The sequence below is a fragment of the Amblyraja radiata genome, chromosome 1 (assembly GCF_010909765.2).
Source record: "Amblyraja radiata isolate CabotCenter1 chromosome 1, sAmbRad1.1.pri, whole genome shotgun sequence".
Lineage (NCBI taxonomy): Eukaryota > Metazoa > Chordata > Chondrichthyes > Rajiformes > Rajidae > Amblyraja > Amblyraja radiata.
The window spans coordinates 192642233-192669118 of NC_045956.1; the positions used below are offsets into that span (position 1 = coordinate 192642233).

Sequence of the window (26886 nt, forward strand, 5' to 3'; positions counted from 1 at the left end):
CTCTAGTTTCATTCACCCCAAAATAATTTCATTCGTCCTTAGGTGAATCATTCACCAGTTTAAGAAGCACTGGACTAGAGGGTGTGAGCTACAGGGAGTGGTTGAGTAGGCTGGGTCCCTAATCCTTGGAGCACAGGAGAATGAGGGGAATAGATTCAGGTAGACGCGCAGAGTCTCTTGCCCAGAGTCGGGGAATCGAGGACCAGAGGACTTAGGTTTAAGATGAAGGGGAAAAGATTTAATAGGAATCTGAGGGGTAACTGTTTCACACAAAGGGTGGTGGGTGTATGGAACGAGCTGCCATAGGAGGTAGTTGAGGCTGGGAGTGTCCCATTGTTCAAGAAACAGTTAGAGAGGTACATGGATAGGACAGGTTTGGAGGGATATGGACCAAACGCGGGCACGTGGGTCTCTTGTAGCTGGGACATGTTGATCGGTGTGGGCGAGTTGGACCGAAGGGCCTGTTTCCATGCTGTGTCACTGTGACAAAATGCTGGAGTCTCAACAGGTCAGACAGCATCTGTGGAAAAGATGACACGAAAAGTGCTGGAGTAATTCAGTGGGTCAGGCAGCATCTGTGGAAAGGATGGACACAAAAGTAATGAACTAATTCAGCGGGCCAGGCACCATGAGAGAAGGAATAGGTGACATTTTGGTTTAGTATAGTTTAGAGATGCAGCGCGGAAACAGGTCTTTTGGCCCACGGAGTCCTTGCCAACCAGCGATCACCCCGTACACTAGCACTATCCTACACACATTAGGGATAATTTACCAATATTGCAGAGGCCGATTAATCTACAACCCTGAACGTCTTCGAAATGTAAATAGACAATAGGTGCGGGAGTAGGCCATTCGGCCCTTCGAGCCACTACCGCCATTCATTGTGATCATGGCTGATCATCCACAATCAGCAGCCCATTCCTGCCTTCTCAACATATTACCCGACTCTTTTATCTTTAAGAGCCGTATCTAACTCTTGAAAGCATCCAGACAACCGGCCTCCACTGCCTTCTGAAGCAGAGAATTGCACAGATTCACAACTCTCTGGGTGAAAAAGTGTTTCCTCATCTCCCTTCTAAATGGCCTACCCCTTATTCTTAAACTGTGGCCCCTGGTTCTGGACTCCCCCAACATCCAGAACATGTCCAAATCATTGATGTATATTGTTAATATCTGCGGTCCTTGGATGGAGGACACCGGAGCACTCGGAGTAAAAACCTACGCACGTCAAGGGGAGAACTTACAAGCTCCGCACAGACATCACCCGTAGTCAGGATCGAACCTGGGTCTGGCGGTGAGGCAGCAGGTATACTTCTGCGCCACTGTGTTGCCCAGAATTATATAATGGTTTCCTCTGCCATAAATGCACCCAAGCATTGCTAGCAATGTTTAAGAAGGAACTGCAGATGCTGGAAAATCAAGTGGTAGACAATAATGCTGGAGAAACTCAGCTGGTGAGGCAGCATCTATGGAGCGAATTAAATAGGCAAGATTTCGGGCCGAAACCCTTCTTCAGACTGATGCAGGGTGGGGGGGCGGGAAGAAGAAAGGAAGAGTAGGAGCCAGAGGGCTGAGGGAGTCTGAGAAGGGGAGGAGACAGCAATGGGCGAAGTCAATGTACAGGCCGCTGGGGTGCAGACTGCCCAAGCAGAATATGAGGTGCTGCTCCTCCAATTTCCGGTGGTGCTCACTCTGGCCATGGAGGATGCCCAGGACAGAAAGGTCGGATTCAGAATGGGAGGGGGAGTTGAAGTCCCGAGCCACAGGGAGATCAGGTTGGTAAAAGCGGACCGAGCGGAGGTGTTCGTCGAAACAATCGCCAAGCCTACGCTTGAGTACAATTGAGTATATTTGGTAGACATTTGAAGGACATGGCAGGCCAATTGAATAACTACTTTGGTTCTGTCTTCACTAAGGAAGACATAAATAATCTGCCGGAAATAGCAGGGGACCGGGGGTCAAATGAGATGGAGGAACTGAGTGAAATCCAGGTTAGCCGGGAGTGGTGTTAGGTAAATTGAATGGATTAAAGGCCGATAAAACCCCAGCGCCAGATAAGTTGCATCCCAGAGTACATAAGGAAGTAGCCCCAGAAATAGTGGATGAATTGCCTGTGTGTGAGTGATTGGTGGTGGTCGGAGGGGCCGTAGGCGCAGATTAGCAGCCACGCTTCCGTCAGTCTGCCCCAGGGCGGCTGTGGCTACAGACGTAGCTCACCACCACTGAGTGTGACTGAGGAGTGAATGAATAATGCGATGTAAAGCGCCTTGAGTATCTAGAAAGGCGCTATATAAATCCCATCCATTATTATTATTATTATTATTATTATTAATTCATTGGACAAAGTCTGCATGGATTTATGAAAGGTATATCATGTCTGACGAACCTTATAGAATTTTTCGAGGATGTAACTAGTAGAGTGAATAAGGGAACCAGTGGATGTGTTATATCTGGACTTTCAGAAGGCTTTTGACAAGGTCCCACATTAGAGATTAGTATACAAACTTAAAGCACACGGTATTGGGAGTTCAGTATTGATGTGGATAGAGAACTGGCTGGCAGACAGGAAGCAAAGAGTAGGAGTAAACGGGTCCTTTTCAGAATGGCAGGCAGTGACTAGTGGGGTACCGCAAGGCTCAGTGCTGGGACCCCAGCAATTTACAATATATATTAATGATCTGGATGAGGGAATTGAATGCAACATCTCCAAGTTTGCTGATGACACGAAGCTGGGGGGCAGTGTTAGCTGTGAGGAGGATGCTAGGAGGCTGCAAGGTGACTTGGATAGGTTGGGTGAGTGGACAAATGCATGGCAGATGCAGTATAATGTGGATAAATGTGAGGTTATCCACTTTGGTGGCAAAAACAGGAAAGTAGACTATTATATTAATGGTGGCCGATTAGGAAAAGGGGAGATACAACGAGACCTGGGTGTCATGGTACACCAGTCTTTGAAAGTAGGCATGCAGGTGCAGCAGGCAGTGAAGAAAGTGAATGGTATGTTAGCATTCATAGCAAAAGGATTTGATTATAAGAGCAGGGAGGTTCTACTGCAGTTGTACAGGGTCTTGGTGAGACCACACCTGGAGTATTGCGTACAGTTTTGGTCTAATCGGAGGAAATACATTCTTGCCATAGAGGGAGTACAGAGAAGGTTCACCAGACTGATTCCTGGGATGTCAGGACTTTCATATGAAGAAAGACTGGATAGACTCGGCTTGTACTCGCTAGAATTTAGAAGATTGAGGGGGGATCTTATAGAAACTTACAAAATTCTTAAGGGATTGGACAGGCTAGATGCAGGAAGATTATTCCCGATGTTGGGGAAGTCCAGAACAAGGGGTCACAGTTTAAGGGTAAGGGGGAACGTCTTTTAGGACCGAGATGAGAAAATCATTTTTTACACAGAGAGTGGTGAATCTGTGGAATTCTCTGCCACAGAAGGTAGTTGAGGCCAGTTCATTGGCTATATTTAAGATGGAGTTAGATGTGGCCCTTGTGGCTAAAGGGATCAGGGGGTATGGAGAGAAGGCAGGTACAGGATACAAAGTTGGATGATCAGCCATGATCATATTGAATGGCGGTGCAGGCTCGAAGGGCCGAATGGCCTACTCATAGAAACATAGAAAATAGGTGCAGGAGTAGGCCATTCGGCCCTTCGAGCCTTCACCGCCATTCAATATGATCATGGCTGATCATCCAACTCAGTATCCCATCCTTGCCTTCTCTCCATACCCCTGATCCCTTTAGCCACAAGGGCCACATCTCACTCCCTCTTAAATATAGCCAATGAACTGGCCTCAACTACCTTCTGTGGCAGAGAATTCCACAGATTCACCACTCTCTGTGTAAAAAATGATTTTCTCATCTCGGTCCTAAACGACTTCCCTCTTATCCTTAAACTGTGTCCCCTAGCTCTGGACTTCCCCAACATCGGGAATAATCTTCCTGCATCTAGCCTGTCCAACCCCTTAAGAATTTTGTAAGTTTCTATAAGACCCCCCCTCAATCTTCTAAATTCTAGCGTGTACAAGCCGAGTCTATCCAGTTCACTTATTTTCTATGTTTCTATGTCTATGTTTCTATTTGGTACAAGATACTTGCATATGAAAGTCATCAGTCACTTCAGACCTCAAAGGCATTGGACGTTGTCTCAATATTAATCTGGCCTTCCTCTCTCGTCAAATGCTAGACACGTTTCAGTCATTGGTCATTATCTCAATACACAGCAACCTGAGGCAAGCCTAGACTTGCTATTCTGTATCAATCTACTGGAGAAAAGCCTGCTTTGAGACTAAAATATAAGTTGTAAGCTGGCCCAGGAATCCATTTTATATTTTCTTATATTTTTAACATAATTCAGCCTTATCAGCTAGGCGTGCATTTCACCCTACACTTGTGCTCAGTCCGACAAGGCCTGCTGGATGTTCCGGTTGCCAACCGGGACTTCCCACTCCCACACTGATCTTTCTGTCCTGGGCCTCCTCCATTGCTAGAGTGAGATGACACGCAAACTGGAGGAACAGCACCTCATAGCTTACAGCCCAATGACATGAACATTGAATTCTCCAAATTAAGGAGACCCACCCCACCATGGGCCATCTCTTCGTCATTCCTCTGTCTTCTCGCTGCCGAAAGGTGTCAGAATTAATCCGGAGTCACTGCTTCCCGTCTCCCGGCCGTTCCCCCTCAACTGCGAACGGTGGGATCTCACTCTCTGCCTTTGGACGTCCGCAGGCTTTGTAACCAGGATCCTGGTAAACAGAAGTCTTGTCAGTATTTGTCCCTTTAAGAAACTGCAATGAATGGGGGGCAGAGCTATACTCGAATGAAAAAATGTCTTCTGAACTGAATGTACATGCAAAATTGTGTTCATTGGTACAAATGGAGGTTTGAGGGGTAAAAGGTGAGAGAAGATAAAGGCAACGTTTCGGGCCGAAACCCTTCTTCAGACTGCATGTGCTATTTGTATATATATATGTGTCAATATATAAATGTGTAAATATATCTATGTTCTAGTAATGTCCTGTTTGCCAGCTTGTTGACCCTCTGTGTTCCCCTCCTGCAGGGTTTAGGAGCCGTTGCTGTGGACGAAGAGACTGGAACGTGAGCGACCATTGAGGGCGGCCAGGTTGTCAGTGAGCCCCCCTCCCCCCATCTGCTCGGTGTGCGGGATGAGCTTCGAGGGACTGAGCTTCGATGGAGGACCACATGACGGGGCACAAAAAGGTGAAGCGTTATGAATGCGATGTGTGTGGCAAGGCCTGGCATAGCCCGAGCCAGCTGGAGACCCACCGGCGGGTGCACACGGGAGAACGCCCCTTCGACTGCTCGGTGTGCGGCAAGAGCTTCGCCAGCTACGGGAACCTACAGCAGCACAAGCGCGTGCACTCCGTCGAGAGGCCCTTCCCCTGCTCCAACTGCGGCAAGAGCTTCAAGACGGCGCAGGACCTGGAGGCCCACCAGCAGTTTCACACGGGAGAACACTCCTTAACCTGCTCCGACTGTGACAAGAGCTTCAAGACGGCGCAGGGCCTACAGGACCACTGGCGGGTGCACACAGATGAGAAGCCCTACGGCTGCTCCACCTGCGGCAAGGGCTTTGCCGACTCGTCTAAGCTACAGCAACACCGGCGGGTGCACAGGCGCACCCACACTGGGAACCGGCCCTACACCTGCAGCGACTGTGGCAATGGCTTCACCCGCCCCAGCAGCCTGCTGGAGCACCGGCGCATCCACACTGGCGAGCGCCCCTACATCTGTGCCCAGTGCGGCAAGGGCTTCAACAAGTCCAGCGGCCTGACAGAACACCGGCACATTCACACCGGTGAGCGCCCCTTCATCTGTGCCCAGTGCGGCAAGCGCTTCAACCAGTCCAGCAACCTACTGACCCACCAACGCACCCACTCCGGAGAGCGGCCCTACACCTGCAGCGACTGTGGCAAGGGCTTCACCCAGTCCAGCAGCCTGCTGGTGCACCAGCGCATCCACTCCGGGGAGCGGCCCTACACCTGTGCCCAGTGCGGCAAGGGCTTCACCCAGTCCGGCAACCTGCGGGCCCACCAGAAGGTGCACAACTAAAAGGTAATACGGTGAGAAAAGATGAGGGACGAAGGTAAGTTAGCCAAGAATATAAAGGACTAGACTAAGTGGGACCCGTTGGGTCCCAGCATCACACGTGAGGGCTGGTCACCAACTCAATATTCCACCTCTCCACCAATTCCAATATTGCTCGCCAGTGGAGGGGGGGGGGGGGCTTTCTGTTGCGCTAGTGTTGGTTATCGCGGGCCGAAGGAACTGGTTTCCAGAGGGCTAGTATAGACATTGTGGGCCGAATGAATTCTTGGGCTGGCAGCCAACGGTTGCAACGCTTTTAAAAGCCAAGCCGAGGCAAACAATTGGGCAGCAAGCAGCCACCTGACAACCAAAATTCATTTTGTGAACACAAATTTAAAAAAAAAAAGGTGAGGCAAATAATGGGGTAGCAGCCACTTTGCAGCCGCATCGAGGGGACTCACCCTGGAGTAGACGTGTGTTCAGTGTTATTCGCAGCTCAGAGAGCTGTGACCCTCTCGCTTCCTGGGTTTGGCAGAGACTGAGTGAGGCATGACACTTCCGGGTTTTATAGCAGAGAGAATGGGGAATTTTGTAAAAACATTAATATCTCTCTCATTTTTCATCGACGGGAAAAATCCTCCGCTCCCGGAAGGCGGAGGGGGGCTCTGAGTGAGGTGGCCAAAAATGGCGGCGGTAGGTGGCGGTGTTCTGTCGGAAATCGCACCACAGCGGGCCAAAAGCGGTCAAGATCAGTTTTAGTAATACAGATGATAGTAAAAGCTTCTTTTGGTATGTGAAGAGGAAAAAATTAGTTAAGACCAAAATTGGACCCTTGAAGACGGAAAAGGGTGAATTTATTAAGGGGAGCAAGGAAATGGCAGGTCCGTCTTCACGAAGGAGGACACAAACAACCTTCCTGACGTCGGTGGTGGGGAAGATGCTGGAGTCAATTATAAAAGACGAAATAGTGGCACATTTGGATAGCAGTAACAGGATCGTCCGAATCAGCATGGATTTACGATGGGGAAATCATGCTTGACTAATCTTCTGGAATTTTTTGAGGATGTAACGAGGAAAATGGACAAGGGAGATGTAGTGAGCCTGGACTTTCAGAAAGCAGTTGATAAGGTCCCACATAGGAGATTAGTGGGCAAAATTAGGGCACATGGTATTGGGGGTAGAGTGCTGACATGGATAGAAAATTGGTTGGCAGACAGGAAACAGAGAGTAGGGATAAACGGGTCCCTTTCAGAATGGCAGGCAGTGATTAGTGGGGTACCGCAAGGCTCTGTGCTGGGACCGCAGCTAATTACAATATACATCAATGATTTGGATGAAGGGATTTAAAGTACCATTAGCAAATTTGCAGATGATACAAAGCTGGGTGGCAGTGAGGAGGATGCTATGAGAATGCAGGGTGACTTGGACAGGTTGGAGTGTGCAGATGCATTGCACATGCAGTTTAATGTGGATAAATGTGAGGTTATCCACTTCGGTAGCAAGAACAGGAAGGCATATTACTATCTAAATGGCGTTAAGTTGGAAAAAGGTGAAGTACAACGAGATCTGGGGGTCCTTGTTTATCAGTTTATAAAAGTAAGCATGCTGGTACAGCAGGCAATGAAGAAAGAGAATGGCATGTTGTCCTTTATAAGAAGAGGAGTTAAGTATAGGAGCAAAGAGGTCCTTCTGCTGTTGTATTGGGCCCTAGTGAGACCACACCTGGAGTATTGTGTGCAGTTTTGGTCCCCTAATTTGAGGAAGGACATTCTTGCCATTGAGGGGGTGCATCGTAGGTTTACAAGGTTGATTCTCGGGATGGCGGGACTGTCATATGCTGAGAGAATGGAGCGGCTGGACTTGTATACTCTGGAGTTTACAAGGATGAGAGGGAATCATTGAAACATATAAGATTATTAAGGGTTTGGACATGCTAGGGGCAGAAACATGTTCCCGATATTGGGGGAGTCCAGAGCCAGGGGCCACAGTTTAAGAATAAGGAGTAGGACATTTAGAACGGAGACGAGGAAACACTTTTTCTCATAGAGTGTTGTGAGTCTGTGGAATTCTCTGCCTCAGAGGGTGGTGGAGGCAGGTTCTCTGGATACTTTCAAGAGAGAGCTAGATAGGGCTCTTAAAGATAGCGTTGTCAGGGGATATGGGGAGAAGGCAGGAACGGGGTACTGATTGGGGATGATCAGCCATGATCACATACATAAACATAGAAAATAGGTGTAGGAGTAGGCCATTCGGTCCTTCGAGCCTGCACCGCCATTCAATATGATCATGGCTGATCATCCAACTCAGTATCCTGTACCTGCTTTCTCTCCATACCCCCTAATCCCTTTAGCCACAAGGGCCACATCTAACTCCCTCTTAAATATAGCCAATAGACTGGACTCAACTGCATTCTGTGGCCGAGAATTCCAGAGATTCACCACTCTCTGTGTAAAAATTTTTTTTCTCATCTCAGTCCTAAAAGATTTCCCCCTTTATCCTTAAACTGTGACCACTTGTTCTGGACTTCCCCAACATCGGGAACAATTTTCCTGCATCTAGCCTGTCCAACCCCTTAAGAATTTTGTAAGTTTCTATAAGATCCCCCTTCAATCTTCTAAATCCTAGCGAGTACAAGCCAAGTCTATCCAGTCTTTCTTCATATGAAAGTCCGGACATCCCAGGAATCAGTCTGGTGAACCTTCTCTGTGCTCCCTCCATGGCAAGAATGTCCTCCCTCAGATTAGGAGACCAAAACTGTACGCAATACTCCAGGTGTGGTCTCACCAAGACCCTGCACAACTGCAATAGAAACTGTTCAAAAGGGAACTGCAGATGCTGGAATATCGAAGGTACACAAAATTGCTGGGGAAACTCAGGGGGTGCAGCAGCATCTATGGAGCGAAGGAAATAGGCGACGTTTCGGGCCGAAACGTCGCCTATTTCCTTCGCTCCATAGATGCTGCTGCACCCGCTGAGTTTCCCCAGCAATTTTGTGTACCTGCAATAGAAACTCCCTGCTCCTATACTCAAATCCTTTTGCTATGAATGCTAACATACCATTCGCTTTCTTCACTGCCTGCTGCACCTGCATGCCTACTTTCAATGTCTGAATAAGGGTTTCGGCCCGAAACGTTGCCTATTTCCTTCGCTCCATAGATGCTGCTGCACCCGCTGAGTTTCTCCAGCATTTTTGTGTACCTGCCTACTTTCAATGACTGGTGTACCATGACACCCAGGTCTCGTTGCATCTCCCCTTTTCCTAATCGGCCACCATTCAGGTAATAGTCTACTTTCCTGTTTTTGCCACCAAAGTGCATAACCTCACATTTATCCACATTACACTGCATCTGCCATGCATTTGCCCACTCACCCAGCCTATCCAAGTCATCTTGCAGCCTCCTAGCATCCTCCTCACAGCTAACACTGCCTCCCAGCTTCGTGTCATCCGCAAACTTGGAGATGTTGCATTCAATTCCCTCGTCCAAATCATTAATAGATATTGTAAATAGCTGGGGTCCCAGCACTGAGCCTTGCGGTACCTCACTAGTCACTGCCTGCCATTCTGAAAAGGACCCGTTAACTCCTACTCTTTGCTTCCTGTCTGCCAGCCAGTTCTCTATCCACATCAATACTGAACCCCCAATACCCTGTGTTTTAAGTTTGTATACTAATCTCTTATGTGGGACCCTGTCGAAAGCCTTCTGAAAGTCCAGAAATAACACATCCACTGGTTCTCCCTTATCCACTCTACTAGTTACCTCCTCAAAAAATTCTATAAGATTCGTCAGACATGATTTACCTTTCATAAATCCATGCTGACTTTGTCCAATGATTTCACCATTTTCCAAACAGAAACATAGAAAATAGGTGAGGGAGTAGGCCATTCGGCCCTTCGAGCCTGCACCGCCATTCAATATGATCATGGCTGATCATTCAACTCAGTATCCCGTACCTGCGTTCTCTCCATACCCCCTTACCAACAGAAGGTAGTTGAGGCCAGTGTGCTGCTATCCCATCTTTAATAACTGACTCTATTTATGTAATGTATTGTATTTATTTACCTTTCTTGTACATCAGTGGAGCTGCACACTAAATCTCGTTGCACTGACGTGCAATGACAATAAAAGATATATTATTATTATTATTAGCAGTTTCCCCACTACCGATGTTAGACTAACTGGTTTGTAATTCTCCGTTTTCTCTCTCCCTCCCTTTTTAAAAAGTGGGGTTACATTAGCTACCCTCCAATCCTCAGGAAATACTCCAGAATCTAAAGAGGTTTGAAAAATTATCACTAATGCATCCACTATTTCTGGGGCTACTTCCTTAAGTACTCTGGGATGCAGCCTATCTGGCCCTGGGGATTTATCGGCCTTTCATCCAATCAATTTACCTAACACCACTTCCCGGCTAACCTGGATTTCACTCAGTTCCTCCATCTCATTTGACCCCCGGTCCCCTGCTATTTCTGGCAGATTAATTAAGTCTTCCTTAGTGAAGACAGAACCAAAGTAGTTATTCAATTGGTCTGCCATGTCCTTGTTCCCCATGATCAATTCACCTGTTTCTGACTGCAAGGGACCTACATTTGTTTTAACTAATCTCTTTCTTTTCACATATCTATAAAAACTTTTGTCAGTTTTTATGTTCCCTGCCAGTTTTCTTTCATAATCTAATTTCCCTTTCCTAATTAATCCCTTTGTCCTCCTCTGCTAGACTCTGAATTTCTCCCAGTCCTCTGGTAAGCTGCTTTTTCTGACTAATTTGTATGCTTCATCTTTTGTTTTGATACTATCCCTGATTTCCCTTGTTATCCACGGATGCACTACCTTCCCTGATTTATTCTTTTGCCAAACTGGGATGAACAATTGTCGTAGTTCATCCATGCAGTCTTTAAATGCCTTCCATTGCATATCCACCGTCAACCCTTTAAGAATCAATTGCCAGTCTATCTTGGCCAATTCACGTCTCATACCCTCAAAGTCACCTTTCTTTAAGTTCAGGACCCTTGTTTCTGAATTAACAATGTCACTCTCCATCCTAATGAAGAACTCAACCATATTATGGTCACTCTTGCCCAAGGGGGCACGTACAACAAGACTCCTAACTAACCCTTCCTCATTACTCAATACCCAGTCTAAAATAGCCTGCTCTCTCGTTGGTTCCTCTACATGTTGATTTAGATAACTATCCCGCATACATTCCAAGAAATCCTCTTCCTCAGCACCCCTGCCAATTTGATTCACCCAATCTATATGTAGATTGAAGTCACCCATTATAACGGTTTTGCCTTTGTCGCATGCATTCCTAATTTCCTGTTTGATACCATCTCCAACTTCACTATTACTGTTAGGTGGCCTGTACACAACACCCACCAGCGTTTTCTGCCCCTTAGTGTTTCGCAGCTCTACCCATATCGATTCCACATCCTCCAAGCTAATGTCCTTCCTTTCTATTGCATTAATCTCCTCTCTAACCAGCAAAGCTACCCCACCTCCTTTTCCTTTCTGTCTATCCCTCCTGAATATTGAATATCCCTGGATGTTCAGCTCCCAGCCTTGGTCATCCTGGAGCCATGTCTCCGTGATCTCAACTATATCATAGTCATTAATAGCTATCTGCACATTCAACTCATGCACCTTATTACGAATGCTCCTTGCATTGAGACACAAAACCTTCAGGCTTGTTTTTACAACACTCTTATCCCTTATACAATTATGTTGAAAAGTGACCCTGTTTGATTTTTCCCCTGGATTTGTCTGCCTGCCACTTTTACTTTTCACCTTGCTACCTATTGCTACTACCCTCATTTTACACCCCTCTGTCTCTCTGCTCTTGCACCCATCCCCCTGCCACATTAGGGTAAATCGTCCCCGACAACACTAGCAAACACTCCCCCAAGGACATTGGTTCCATTCCAGCCCAGATGCACACCGTCCTGTTTGTACTGGTCCCACCTCCCCCAGAACTGGTCCACCTCCCCCAGAACACCGAGCCTTGCGGCACTCCACTCGCCACTGCCTGCCCTTCTGAAAAGGACCTTACTACTCTTCACTCCTACTCTTTCCTTGCGGTCTGCCAACCAATTTTCTATCCATGTCAACACCCTACCCCCAAAGCCATGTGCTCTAATTTTAGTCACCAGTCTCCCATGCGGGACCTTGTCAAAGGCTTTCTGAAAGTCTAGATACACTACATCCACTAGCACCCCTTCATCCATTTGCAGTCAGTTTTTATGTTCCCTGCCAGTTTTCTTTTATAATCTATTTTCCCTTTCCTAATTAAGCCCTTTGTCCTCCTCTGCTGGACTGAATTTCTCCCAGTCCTCTGGTAGGCTGCTTTTTCTGGCTAATTTGTATGCTTCTTCTTTTGTTTTGATACTATCCCTGATTTCCCTTGTAATCCACGGATGCACTACCTTCCTTCCCTTTTTTGATTTTACATGTTTGTATAAGATCCCCCTCATCCTTCTAAACTCCAGTGAATATAAGCCTAGTCTTCTCAATCTTTCCTCATATGACAGTCCCGCCATCCCAGGGATCAACTTCGTGAACTTACGCTGCACTGCCTGAATCACAAGGACGTCCTGCCTCAAATTAGGAGACCAAAACTGTACACAATACTCCAGATGTGGTCTCACCAGAGCCCTATACAACTGCAGAAGAACCTCTTTACTCCCATACTGAAATCCTCTTGTTATGAAGGCCAACATTCCATTAGCTTTCTTCACTGCCTGCTGTACCTGCACGCCAACTTTCAGTGACCGGTGTACAAGGACGGTCAGGTGTGGCTGCACCTCCCCTTACCTAACCTAACCTAACCCCATTGAGATAATAATCTGCCCCCTTGTTTTTGCCACCAAAGTGGATAATCTCACATTTATCTATATTATACTGCATCTGCCACGCATCTGGCCACTCACTCAACCTGTCCAGGTCACCCTGCAACCTCCTAACATCCTCTTCACAGTTCACACTGCCACCCAGCTTTGTGTCATCCGCAAACTTGCTAGTTTTGCTCCTAATTACCTCTTCCAAATCATTAATATATATAACCATATAACCATATAACAATTACAGCACGGAAACAGGCCATCTCAACCCTTCTAGTCCGTGCCGAACACGTATTCTCCCCTAGTCCCATATACCCGCGCTCAGACCATAACCTTCCATTCCTTTCCCGTCCATATAACTATCCAATTTATTTTTAAATGATAAAAACGAACCTGCCTCCACCACCTTCACTGGAAGCTCATTCCACACAGCCACCACTCACTGAGTAAAGAAGTTTCCCCTCATGTTACCCCTAAACTTCTGTCCCTTAATTCTCAAGTCATGTCCCCTTGTTTGAATCTTCCCTACTCTCAGTGGGAAAAGCTTATCCACGTCAACTCTGTCTATCCCTCTCATCATTTTAAAGACCTCTATCAAGTCCCCCCTTAAACTTCTGCGCTCCAAAGAATAAAGCCCTAACTTGTTCAACCTTTCTCTGTAACTTAGTTGCTGAAACCCAGGCAACATTCTAGTAAATCTCCTCTGTACTCTCTCTATTTTGTTGACATCCTTCCTATAATTAGGCGACCAAAATTGTACCCCATACTCCAGAATTGGCCTCACCAATGCCTTGTACAATTTTAACATTACATCCCAACTTCTATACTCAATGCTCTGATTTATAAAGGCCAGCACACCAAAAGCTTTCTTTACCACCCTATCTACATGAGATTCCACTTTCAAGGAACTGTGCACAGTTATTCCCAGATCCTTCTGTTCACCTGCATTCTTCAATTCCCTACCATTTACCATGTACGTCCTATTTTGGTTTGTCCTGCCAAGATGTAGCACCTCACACCTATCAGCATTAAACTCCATCTGCCATCTTTCAGTCCACTCTTCCAACTGGCATAAATCTCTCTGTAGACTTTGAAAATCTACTTCATTATCCACAACCACACCTATCTTATTATCATCTGCATACTTACTAATCCAATTTACCACACCATCATCCAGATAATTGATGTACATGACAAACAACAGTGGACCCAACACAGATCCCTGTGGCACCCCACTAGTCACTGGCCTCCAACCTGACAAACAACCATCCACCATTACTCGCTGTCATCTCCCATTCAGCCACTGTTGAATCCATCTTGCTACTCCACCATTAATACCCAACCATTGAACCTTCTTAACCAACCTTCCATGAGGAACCTTGTCAAAGGCCTTACTGAAGACGATATATACAACATCCACTGCTTTACCCTCATCAATTTCCCGAGTAACCTCTTCAAAAAATTCAAGAAGATTAGTCAAACATGACCTTCCAGGCACAAATCCATGTTGACTGTTCCTAATCAGACCCTGTTTATCCAGATGCTTATATATATTATCTCTAAATATCCTTTCCATTAATTTGCCCACCACTGACGTCAAACTAACAGGTCTATAATTGCTAGGTTTACTCTTAGACCCCTTTTTAAACAATGGAACAACATGCGCAGTACGCCAATCCTCCGGCACTATTCCCGTTTCTAATGACATTTGAAATATTTCTGTCATAGCCCCTGCTATTTCTACACTAACTTCCCTCAATGTCCTAGGGAATATCCTGTCCGGACCTGGAGACTTATCCACTTTTATATTTCTCAAAAGTGTCAGTACTTCCTCTTCTTTGAATCTCATAGTTTCCATAGCTACTCTACTTGTTTCCCTTACCTCACATAATTCAATATCCTTGTCCTTGGTGACTACCGAAGAAAAGAAATTGTTCAATACCTCCCCCATCTCTTTTGGCTCTGCAGATAGCTGTCCACTCTGACTCTCTAATGGACCAATTTTATCCCTCGTTATCCTTTTGCTATTAATATAGCTCTAGAAACCCTTTGGGTTTACTTTCACCTTACTTGCCAAAGCAACCTCATATCTATTAGCTTTTCTAATTTCTTTCTTAAGATTCTTTTTACATTCTTTATACTCCTCAAGCACCTCATTTACTCCATGCTGCCTATAATTATTGTAGATCTCCCTCTTTTTCCGAACCAAGTGTCCAATTTCCCTTGAAAACCATGGCTCTTTCCGATTTTTACTATTTCCTTTCAACCGAACAGGGACATAAAGATTCTGTACTCTTAAAATGTCACCTTTAAATGTACTCCATTTCTCTTCAACATCTTTCCCATAAAACAAAATGTCCCAATTTACTCCTTTTAAATCCTTTCGCATCTCCTCAAAGTTAGCCTCTCTCCAATCAAAAATCTCAACCCTAGGTCCAGTTCTGACCCTCTCCATAATTATATTGAAACTAATGGTATTGTGATCACTGGTCCCGAACTGTTCCCCAACGCATACCTCTGCCACCTGACCCGTCTCATTTCCTAACAGGAGGTCCAGCACCGCCCCTTCTCTAGTAGGTACTTCTATGTATTGCTGCAAAAAACTATCCTGCATACATTTTACAAACTCCAACCCATCCAGCCCATTTACAGAAAGTGTTTCCCAGTCTATGTGTGGAAAATTGAAATCTCCCACAATCACTACCTTGTGCTTACTACTAATATCTGCAATCTCCTTACATATTTGCTCTTCCAATTCTCGCTCCCCATTTGGCGGTCTATAATACACCCCTATAAGTGTTGCTACCCCTTTCCCATTTCTCAGTTGCACCCAAATAGCCTCCCTAGACGAGCCCTCTAATCTATCCTGCCAAAGCACTGCTGTAATATCTTCCCTGATAAGCAATGCAACACCTCCACCTCTTGCCCCTCCAATTCTATCACACCTGAAGCAACGAAATCCTGGAATATTTAGTTTCCAATCACAGCCCTCCTGCAACCATGTTTCACTGATCGCCACAACATCATACTTCCAGGTGTCAATCCAGGCTCTAAGTTCATCCACCTTTCTTACAATGCTCCTAGCATTAAAATATACACATTTAAGAAACCCACCCTCTCTTATTCTCTGTTTATTGTCTTTTTCTTCTCTCTCCCCTACATTTTGGGTCAGAGTGCTACCATTCCCTGCCTCCTGCCTCACACACTGACTGCTAGCTTTCCCAATTTGAGTCCCGCCCCCCAACCATACTAGTTTAAAGTCTCCCCAGTAGCCTTTGCAAATCTCCCCGCCAGGATATTGGTCCCCCTCGAGTTCAAGTGCAACCCGTCCTTTCTGTACAGGTCGCACCTTCCCCAAAAGAGGTCCCAATGATCCAGAAACTTGAATCCATATATGGTAAACAGTTGCGGCCCCAACACCGAGCCTTGCGGCACTCCACTCGCCACTGCTTCCTGTCTGCCAACCAATTTTCTATCTACGTCAATACCCTATCCCCAATACCATACACTCTAATTTTAGTCACCAGTCTCCTGTCTGGGTCCTTATCAAATGCTTTTTGAAAGTCTAGATACACTACATCCACTAGATCCGAAGTACCTGTTCAAGTAAGTAAGTAAGTAAGTAAACTTTATTTATATAGCGCATTTTAAGACAATTTGCATTGACCCCAAAGCGCTTCACATAATTTAAATAAGAATAAGTTCCATAGAAAAAGGTTTAAAAAAAAAAAATGAATAAAAATGGACACAACATATTAAAGAGTTCAACACAAACATCCCCCCACAGCAGAATCAAAACATTTCCACTGCGGGGGAAAGGCACCAGAAAGTTAAGTCCTCTTCCTCTGTGATACATCCCGAGGTCGGGGCCCATCTGTGGCCGTGCAGCCAGTCCGATGATTTTCAGGGCCCTCTTGCCGTAAAGATGAAACATCGGCGTCGGGTGAAACATTCCTCAGCGGCTTGGAAAAGTCTGGAGCGGCTGTCCCCTCCCCGGAGACCGGAGACCGCGGCACTCGTAGTCCTCCGGCCGCGCCGGCTGGAGCTCCGACCCCGGCGAACTCGATCTCTGGCTCTGCGGCGCTCCAAATCCAAATCCAGCGCCGCCCGCGGCCGAACGCCCGCAGCCACAGCTCCGCGATGTTGGAAGTCGGCGACCAAAGCGCTCCGGAGCTTACCGCACGGCGACCCGGTAGGCATCGCCCGCTCCTTGTTGGTATCCCAGCGCTGCGCCACCGCCGCCGAAGCTGTAGTCCCAGCCGGTCCCGACAGGAAAACGCCGCTCCCCTTTCGGTGGTAGGCCGCGAGGACGGGGCGAAGAAACAGCACGGAGGGATGCTGCCTCTCCGACCAGGTAAGGGACTAAGAATAAAGTTTCCCCCTTCCCCACCCCCACCCCCCACATAGAAGACCTCCACTAACATAAAATAAAATAAAGAAAGGTGTAGAAACTCTTCTGCCATTTCCTTGTTCCCCATAATAATTTCACCCGTGTCTGCCTTCAAGGCACCCACATTTGACTTTGCTATTCTTTTTCACTTAACATATCTAAAGAAGCTTTTACTGTACTTCATTACATTCCTGGCCAGCTTCCCCTTGTACTTCATCTTTTCAGCCCGTATTGCCCGTTTTGTTTCCTTCTGTTGTTCTATGAAAGTTTCCCAATCCTCTGGCTTCTGGCTACTCTTTGCTGTGTTATACATCTTTTCTTTTAGTTTTATTCTATCCCTATCTTCTCTTGTCAGCCACGGTTGCCTCCTACTCCCCTTAGAATTTTTCTTCCTTTTTGGAATGAAATGATCCTGCGTCTTCCGGATTATGCCCAGAAATTCCTGCCATTGCTGTTCCACCATCATTCCTGCTAGGATCCCTTTCCAGTCTACCTTGGCCAGCTCCCCTCTCATGCCTTCATACTCCCCTTTGTTCAACTGCATCACTGCCACTTCCGTTTAACCTTCTCCTTCTCAAATTGCAGATTAAAACTAATCATATTATGATCACTACGTCCAAACGGTTCCTTTACCTCGAGTTCTCTTTATCAAATGTGGTTCATTGGACAACACTAAATCAAGTATTGCCTTTTCTCTGGTCAGCTCCATTACAAGCTGCTCTAAAAATCCATCTCGGAGGCATTCTACAAACTCTCTTTCTTGGGGTCCTGAACCAACCTGATTTTCCCAGTCTACCTGCATATTGAAATCCCCCATCAGCACAGTGGCATTACCTTTGTTACATGCCAGTTTTAACTCCTGCTGCAACTTACACCCTACATCCAAGCTACTATTTGGGGGTCTGTAGATAACACCAATTAGTGTCTTCTTGCCTTTGCAATTCCTCAACTCAATCCACAGTGACAGTTTAGTTTAGAGATGCAGCGCGGAAACAAGTCTTTTGGCCTGCGGAATTCGCATCGACCAGCGATCACCCCGTACACTAGCACTATCCTACGCACATTAGGGACAATTTAACAATTTTGCGGAGGCCGATTAATCTACAACCCTGAACGTCTTTGAAATGCTGGTGGAAACCAGAGCACACGGAGTAAAGACCCAGGTCAAGGGGAGAACGTACAAACTCTGCACAGACAGCACCTGTAGTCAGGATCGAACCCGGGTCTCTGGCGGTGATGCAGCAACTGTACCGCTGCGCCGCTGTGCTGCATAGAATTATATAACGGTTTCCTCCGCCATAAACGCACCCAATATGTGCTTGTAATGACACGTTTGCCAGCTTGTTGACCCTCTGTGTTCCCCTCCTGCAGGGTTTAGGAGCCGTTGCTGTGGATGGAGAGACGGGGACGTGAGCAGCCATTGAGGGCGGCCTGGGTGCCGGCGAGCCCCCCACCCCATCTGCTCGGTGTGCGGGCTGAGCTTCGACGGGCTGACCTTCAATGGAGGGGCACAAGAAGGAGAAGCATTATGAGTGCGACGTGTGTGGCAAGGCCTGGCAGACCCCGGGCCTGCTGGAGAACCATCGGCGGGTTCACACGGGAGAACGCCCCTTCGACTGCTCGGAGTGTGGCAAGAACTTCAAATGCTACAACAACCTGCAGAAGCACAGCCTCGTGCACTCCGACGAGAGGCCCCTCACCTGCTCCGACTGCGACAAAGGCTTCAAGTCATCCACGCAGCTGAGGTTGCACAGACGTGTGCACACTGGGGGGGCGGCCCTACACCTGCAGCGACTGCGGCAAGGACTTCACCAAGAGCTTTGCCCGGTTGTCGGGGCTGCGGGAGCATCAGCTGGTGCACAGCAGTGAGCGGCCCTTCACCTGCTCCGACTGCAGCAAAGGCTTCAAGTCGTCCACGCAGCTGAGGTTGCACAGGCGCGTGCACACCGGGCTGCGAAGGCACCAGCTCACCCACACTGAAGAGCGTCCCTACACTTGCGCCCAGTGCGGCAAGGGCTACACCCACTCCAGCAACCTGCTGTACCACCAGCGGGTGCACGCCAGCGAGCGTCCCTTCCCCAGTACGGGCAGTCGTAGGGTTGGCCACTGGTGTGCACGCGCTGGTGAGACAGGGCGTGAGAGGCCATGGCAAACCTATTGTCTATTGACCGTCCCTTCCCCAGCCCAGTGTGTGGAGAGCGCTTTGCCATGGCCTCCCACGCCCTGTCTCACCAGCACGTGCACACCAGTGGCCAACCCTACGACTGCCCGTACTGCGGTGAGGAGTTTGACAGCTCGCGGGGGTTGCGGCAGCACCGGCGGGCCCACGCCGGCGAACAGCTGCTCCCACTGTGACAAGAGAGCAAGGGGGCTGCGGGAGCAGCAGCGGATACACACCGGAGAGAGATCTTTTGTGTGTGCTGAGTGTGGCAAGGGTTTCACCCACATGTCCAACCTGTGGCAGCACCGGCGTACCCACAGTGGTGAGCGTCTCTTCCCCTGCCCGTCCTGTGATAAGGTCTTCACCCGCCTTGACCACCTGCTGGAGCACCGGCGAGTCCACACCGGCCAGCGCCCCTTCAACTGCCCACTCTGGCAAGACCTTTGACCACTCCTCCAGCCTGCTGGCACACCGCCACGTGGATAGGCACTGTTTAGTTAGACAGAAAATGCTGGAAGGAATGGGTAAGGTTTCGGGTCGAGACCCTTCTTCAGTCATCACCCAATCATCACCCATTCCTTCTCTCCAGAGATGCTACCTGTCCTGCTGAGTTACTCCAGCATTTTGTGTCCTTTTTTGTAAACCAGCATCTGCAGTTCCATGTTTTTTAACCATTTCCCAAAGCCTCCACATCAGCCCTGTAATGGAGTGACCAGAACTGTATACAGTACTCCGAATATTTAAGAGGGAGTTAGATGTGGCCCTTGTGGCTAAGGAGAGAAGGCAGGTATGGGAAACTGAGTTGGATGATCAGCCATGATCATATTGAATGGCGGTGTAGGCTCGAAGGGCCGAATGGCCTACTCCTTTAAGTTAGATTAGATTAGATTCAACTTTATTGTCATTGCACAAATACGAGTACAGGTACAACGAAATGCAGTTTAGCATCTAATCAGAGTGCAAAGTAGTACAAATACTGGTTAAAACAATATGTACAATGTGGATGAATTAAACTAGTACATAGGCAAATAAATATATACAGATAAAAGAGTATAAAAGATAGCTAGCGTCAGGACTGTGAGTTCAGCAGGGTAATGGTATTTTGGAAGAAGCTGTTCCTCAGCCTGCTTGTGCGAGACCTGAGGCTCCTATACCACCTCCCTGATGGGAGGAGGGCAAATAGTCCATGGTTAGGGTGTGAGGGGTCCTTAATTTTCCCGGCCCGTCTCAGACACCGTTTGCGGTGGAGGGCATCCATGGCAGGGAGCGGGGCACCGATGATGTGATGAGCGGTTTTCACCACCCGTTGCAGTGCCTTCCTGTCAGCTGTTGTGCAGCTGCTGTACCATACCGTGAAGCAGGTGGTCAGGATGCTTTCAATGGTACAGCGGTAGAAGTTGGACAGGATCTGGAGGGACAGATGAACTTTCTTAAGCCTCCTCAGAAAGTAGAGGCGCTGCTGCACCTTTTTAATCAGTTTGGTGGTATTGAGGGACCGGGACAAATCCTCTGAGATATGTACCACTGCACCTATTTTCTATGTTTCTCTGTTTCTAAATGCTACCTGACCAATGTCCCTTAAAACTGCGCATATACATTCCTCTCTCTCCACTCTCCCCCCCCCACTCGTACAAATTCTCTCCACCACCCTCTCGTGCCCCCCTCCTCTCTCTCCCACCCCCCTCTCTCTGTCCCTCTCTCTCACATGCACACACACACCCTCTCTCTTGTTCTCTCTCTTCTCTCTCACACATCCTCTTTCTCACACTCCCTCTCAAACACGCACCACTCTCTTGCTGTCTCTCACACAACCTCTCTTGCTCTCGTGCACACACTCTCACACACACATTCCCTCTCTTTCAAACACACTCCCTCTCTTGCTCACACACATTCCCTCCCTCTCTCACTCCCTCTCTCTCTCACACTCCCTCACTCTCCCACACACAAACACTCCCTCTCTTGCTCACACACATTCCCTCCCTCTCTCACACTCCCTCTCTCTCTCTCACACACTCCCTCACTCTCCCACACACAAACACTCCCTCTCTCACACACAACTCCCTCCTCTAACTCTCTCTCTCCCTCTTTCTCTCTCACACACACACACAGTCCCTCTCTCTCACACACACACACATCAAATGGCAGCGCTGCCTTAGCAGCTGCAGCACGCCTGCAGTCCGTCTTTTTTTTTGTTCTTTTGTCCTGTTTTAGTTAAATGTTGGTTTATTAGGTTGTGTATGTGTGTGGGGGGGAGGGGAGAAATGTTTTTGGTCTCTTCCTTCGGGGGGATGCGATTTCTCTTGTCGTATCCCCCGTCTCCGTCTGCATCGAGGCCGAATAGCGGAGCTGGCGGCCTCGGAGCTGGGGCAGCGGTAGCGGCGACCCGGCCCCGGAGCTGGGGCAGCGGCAGCGGCCACATGGCCTCGGAGCTGCGGCAGCGGCCACCCGGCCTCGGAGCTGGAGCAGCGGCAGCGGCGACCTGGCCTGGGAGCTGGGGCAGCGGAGGCGGCGACCCGGCCTCGGAGCTGGGGCGGCGTTCCGGCAGCGGCGACCCGGCCTCGGAGCTAGGGCAGTGTTCCGGCAACAACGGCCACCCGACCCGACCGCGGGCCCAGTGGACGACATCGTTGGGAGCTCGCAGGTCACAGGAGGGCCGCAGCTTCGGCAGCTTCGACCACCCCGGGTTGAACCGGCCCGTTCGCGGAGCTCGGATTCAGCCGCAGGACTGACATTACTTACCATCACCCGACGGGGTCACAACATCTGAAGCCTGGATCGCCTCGGCGCAGAGGGAGAATAAGAAGGGAAGAGACAGACTTAAGGCTTTTGCCTTCCATCACAGTGAGGAGGTGCCTGGTGAACCCACTGTTGTGGATGTTAATTTTTGTTTATTGTGTGTTTTTGCCAATTTTACTATATGTAGGACTGCTAGGCAACAAAATATCGTTCAGACCGCAACGTCTGAATGACAATAAAGGCTACTTTGACTTTGATATACTCCCTCAGTCTCTCTATCACACACACACACTCCCTCTCTCTCACACACAAACGCACACACACATTCTCACACACGCACTCTCTCACACACAATCTCTCACACACACACACTCTCACTCACACAGGCTCTCACACACACTCTCTCACACACGCACTCTCTCCTTGTATCTAGACTAGGCGTGCATTTCACCCTACATGCACTCAGTCCGCCAAGGCTGCTGGATCTCCCGGTTGCCAACCCTTTTAACTCCCCTTCCCACTTCCACACTGATCTTTCTGTCCTGGGCCTCCTCCATTGCCAGAGTGAGGTTGAAAGAGCTAATAGTCAAATCTAAAATGGAGTTGTTCTTCTACAAAACAACAAAATAATGTCTCGGTGCCAAGTCTGAATGACTTTGCAAATTATATTGAACACAATATGGAGGACAGGCTGTCTTTAATAAAGACATTAAGATTGAAGCCTGCGAATAACATATACTTCTTTCAAGGCCATAAAGAAGCCAAGATTGAAAAAAATATCTGAAGCTCCAGAGATAAGTAATAACTTGTCATTGGATGAGCTTGATTTGGACCCAGCTTTTCCTATATTCTGAAAGGCTACAAAATCTTTCAGTCATGCCATATTCAGACTTGGTAGGAGTGTTTTACTGATAAGAAAAATGTATAATTGTGCTAACTTTCCTTTGTTCTGAGAGTGGAGCCCGAGAAGCACTGAGCAACTTTTGTGCTCATTGTAGATCTTGCCACTCCCGTCTGACGAATCAATTAAAGATTGCCTTGGTTTACCTTTAACAATTTTGTTGTTATCTGCTTTTTAAGAGACCAACTTTGACAAAGTGACACGCAAGCTGGTGGAACCAGCTGACTGCCACTGGCCCAAAAACTTAAAGGCATTTTAAAGTGTTTTTTTTAAGACAGTTTTGACGCATTTGTGCCTTACGTAACAAATAAAGCAAGTTTCTCCTGACCCCAAATTAGTCAAATTTGATTCGTAAATGAAAATTGGAAATTTGCTGAAAAAACAGAGTCACATTTAAAGGAGAATTTTCCCAGGAGAATAAAGTGTGGGAAAATCTGAGAAGCTTGGTTTATACTAATCATTGAAACAATGTATTAACATAGAGATGTATTGTCTGGGCACAGCACCACATTGAATATCTGCCTGTTCCAGCTAATAAACAATAGGTACAGGAGTTGGCAATTCGGCTCTTTGAGCCAGCACCGCCATTCAATGTGATCATGGCTGATCATCCCCATTGCACACAATACTCCAGGTGTGGTGTCACTAGGGCTCTGTATAACTGCAGAAGGAACACGCTGGAGGCAGGAAACATGTTCCCAATGTTGGGGGAGTCCAGAACCGGGGCCACAGTTTAAGAATAAAGGGTAAGCCATTTAGAACGGAGACGAGGAAACACTTTTTCTCACAGAGAGTTGTGAGTCTGTGGAATTCTCTGCCTCAGAGTGCGGTGGAGGCAGGTTCTCTGGATGCTTTCAAGAGACAGCTAGATAGGGCTCTTAAAGATAGCGGAGTCGGCATAATGGGAGAAGGCAGGAACGGGGTACTGATTGGGGATGATCAGCTATGATCACATTGAATGGCGGCGCTGGCTCGAAGGGCTGAATGGCCTACTCCTGCACATACTGCCTATTGTGTCCAAACAATCTTATATGTTTCAATAAGATTCCCTCTCATCCTTCTAAACTCCGGAGTGTACAAGCCCAGCCGCTCCATTCTCTCAGCATATGACAGTGCCGCCATCCTGGGAATTAACCTTTTAAACCTACGCTGCACTCCCTCAATAGCAAGAATGTCCTTCCTCAAATTAGGGGACCAAAACTGCACACAATACTCCAGGTGTGGTCTCACTAGGGCCATTTACAACTGCAGAAGGACCTCTTTGCTCCTCTTTGCTTAACCTTCTGCAAACTTCCTAATCATGCCGTGTATGTTCTCAAGATGAATATCTATATATTAAAACTCTGTGTGTGTGTGAATCTGTGTGTGCGTCTGTGTGAGTGTGCGTCTGTGAGTGTGTGTCTGTATGAGTGTGTGTGTCTGTCAATGTGTGTGTGTGTGGCTGTGTGAGTGTTTGTGTCTGAGTGTGTGTGTGTCTGTGAGTGTGTGTGTCTGTGTGTGTGAGTGCGTGTGTGTCTGTGTGTGAGTTTGTGTGTGTGAGCGTGTGTCTGTATGTGCGTGTGATTGTGTGTGTCTGTGTATGTGTGTATGTGTGTGTGTGTGTGTGTGTGTGTCTGTGTGTGAGAGTGTCTGTGTGTGCCTGTGTGTATGTCTGTGTGTGTGTGTGTGTGTGTGTGTGTGTGTGTGTGAGTGTGTCTGTGTGTCTGTGCCTGTGTGTGTCTGTGTGTGTGGGTGTGTATGTGTCTGTGTGTGTCTATGTGTGTGTGTCTGTGTGTGGGTGTGTCCGTAAGTGTGACTGTGTGTGTGTCCGTGTGTGTGTCTGTGGGTGTGTCTGTGTGTGTGTGTGTATGTGTGTGTGCGTGTGTGTGGGTGTGAGTGTGTGTGTGTGTGAGTGTGTGTCTGTGTATGTGCGTGTGAGTGTGTCTGTGTGTGTGTCTATGTGTTTGTGTGTGTGTGTGTGAGAGTGTCTATGTGTGTGTGCCTGTGTGTGTGTCTCTGTGTGTGTATGTGTGTGTGTCTGTGTGTGTGTGTGTGTGTGTGTGTGTGAGTGTGTGTGTGTGTTTGTGTGTTGTGTGTGTGGGTGGTGTGTGTGTGTATGTGCGTGTGTGTGTGTGTGTGTGTGTCTATGTGATTGTGTATGTCTGTGTGTGAGAGTGTCTGTGTGTGAGAGTGTCTGTGTGTGAGAGTGTCTGTATGTGTGTCTGTGTGAGAGTGTCTGTGTGTGTCTGTGTGTGTATGTCTGTGTGTGTATGTGTGCCTGTGTGTGAGTGTGTGTCTGTATCTGTGTGAGTGTGTGTCTGTGTGTGTGCCTGTGTATGTGTCTGTGTGGGTGTGTCCGTGAGTGTGACTGTGTGTGTGTATCCGTGTGTGTATGTGGGTGTGTGTGTGTGTATTTGTGTGTGTGTGTGTGTGTGGTGTGTGTGTGTGTATTTGTGTGTGTGTGTGTGTGTATGTGTGTGTGTGTGTGTGTGTATGTGTCTGTGTGTGTGTGTGTGTGTCTGTGTGTGTATGTCTGTGTGTGTGTGTGTCTGTCTGGGTGTGTGTCTGTGAGTGTGTGTGTCTTAGTGTGTGTGTGTGTCTGTGTGAGTGTGTGCACCTGTGTGTGTGTCAATGAGTGTGTGTGTGCGTAGGTGTGGCTGTGTGTGTGTGTGTGTGAGGTCTGTGTGTGTGTATGTGTCTGTGTGTGTCTGTCTGTGTGTGTGTCTGTCTGTGGGTGTGTCCGTGAGTGTGAGTCTGTGTATGTGGGTGTTTTTGTGTGTCTGTTTGTGTGTCTGTGTGTGTGTGTGTGTGTGTGTGTGTCTTGGTATGTGTGTGTGGCTGTGTCTGTGTGTGTGTGCCTGTCTATGTGTGTGTGCGTATCTGTCTGTGTCTGTGCTTGTCTGTGTATAGCTGTGTGTGTGTGTATATCTGTGTCTGTGTGTGTCTGAGTGTATGTGTGTCTGTGAGTGTGTGTGTCTGTGAGTGTGTGTGTCTGTGAGTGTGTGTGTCTGTGTGAGAGTGTGTCTGTGTGAGTGTGTGTGTCTGTGTATGTGCGTGTGAGTGTGTCTGTGTGCGTGTGTGTCTATGTGTTTGTGTGTGTGTGTATGTCTGTGTGAGTGTGTGTGTCTGGGTGCGTGTGTGTCTGTGTATGTGAGTGTGTCTGTCTGTGTGTGTGTATGTGTGTGTGTCTGTGTGTTTGTGTATGACTGTGTGTGAGAGTGTCTGTATGTGTGTCTGTGAGAGTGTCTGTGTGTGTGTGTGTATGTCTGTGTGTGTGTATGTGTGCCTGTGTGTGAGTGTGTGTCTGTATCTGTGTGAGTGTGTGTCTGTGTGTGTGCCTGTGTGTGTGTCTGTGTGGGTGTGTGTGTGTATGTGTGTGTGTGTGTGTATGTGTCTGTGTATGTGTCTGTGTGTGTGTGTATGTGTCTGTGTGTGTGTGTCTGTGTGTGTATGTCTGTGTGTGTGTGTGTCTGTCTGGGTGTGTGTCTGTGTGAGTGTGTGTGTCTTAGTGTGTGTCTGTGTGAGTGTGCACCTGTGTGTCAACGAGTGTGTGTGTGTGTAGGTGTGGCTGTGTGTGTGTGGGGTCTGTGTGTGTATGTGTCTGTGTGTGTGTCTGTCTGTGTGTGTGTCTGTCTGTGGGTGTGTCCGTGAGTGTGACTGTGTGTGTGAGTCTGTGTATGTGGGTGTTTTTGTGTGTCTGTTTGTGTGTGTGTCTTGGTGTGTGTCTGTGTGTGTGTGGCTGTGTGTGTGTCTGTTTTGTGTGTGTATGTCTATGTGTGTGTGTGTGTGTGTGTGTGTGTCTGTGAGTGTGCGTGTCTGTGTGTGTGCGA

At 47.8% G+C, this 26886-nt stretch overlaps 1 protein-coding gene across 1 annotated transcript in view; it reads left to right on the plus strand.

Moving 5' to 3' along the window:
- LOC116983045 (gastrula zinc finger protein XlCGF7.1-like) overlaps positions 1–18786 on the plus strand; it is a 19810-nt gene extending 1024 nt beyond the window's left edge. Inside the window, exons 2-3 of the mRNA XM_033036590.1 lie at positions 5069–6084; positions 18651–18786. Coding sequence (XP_032892481.1) covers positions 5200–6081 — 882 coding nt within the window. The 5' untranslated portion in view covers positions 5069–5199 and the 3' untranslated portion in view covers positions 6082–6084; positions 18651–18786. The remainder of the gene's footprint in view (positions 1–5068; positions 6085–18650) is intronic.
- Positions 18787–26886: the final 8100 nt, after the last annotated feature.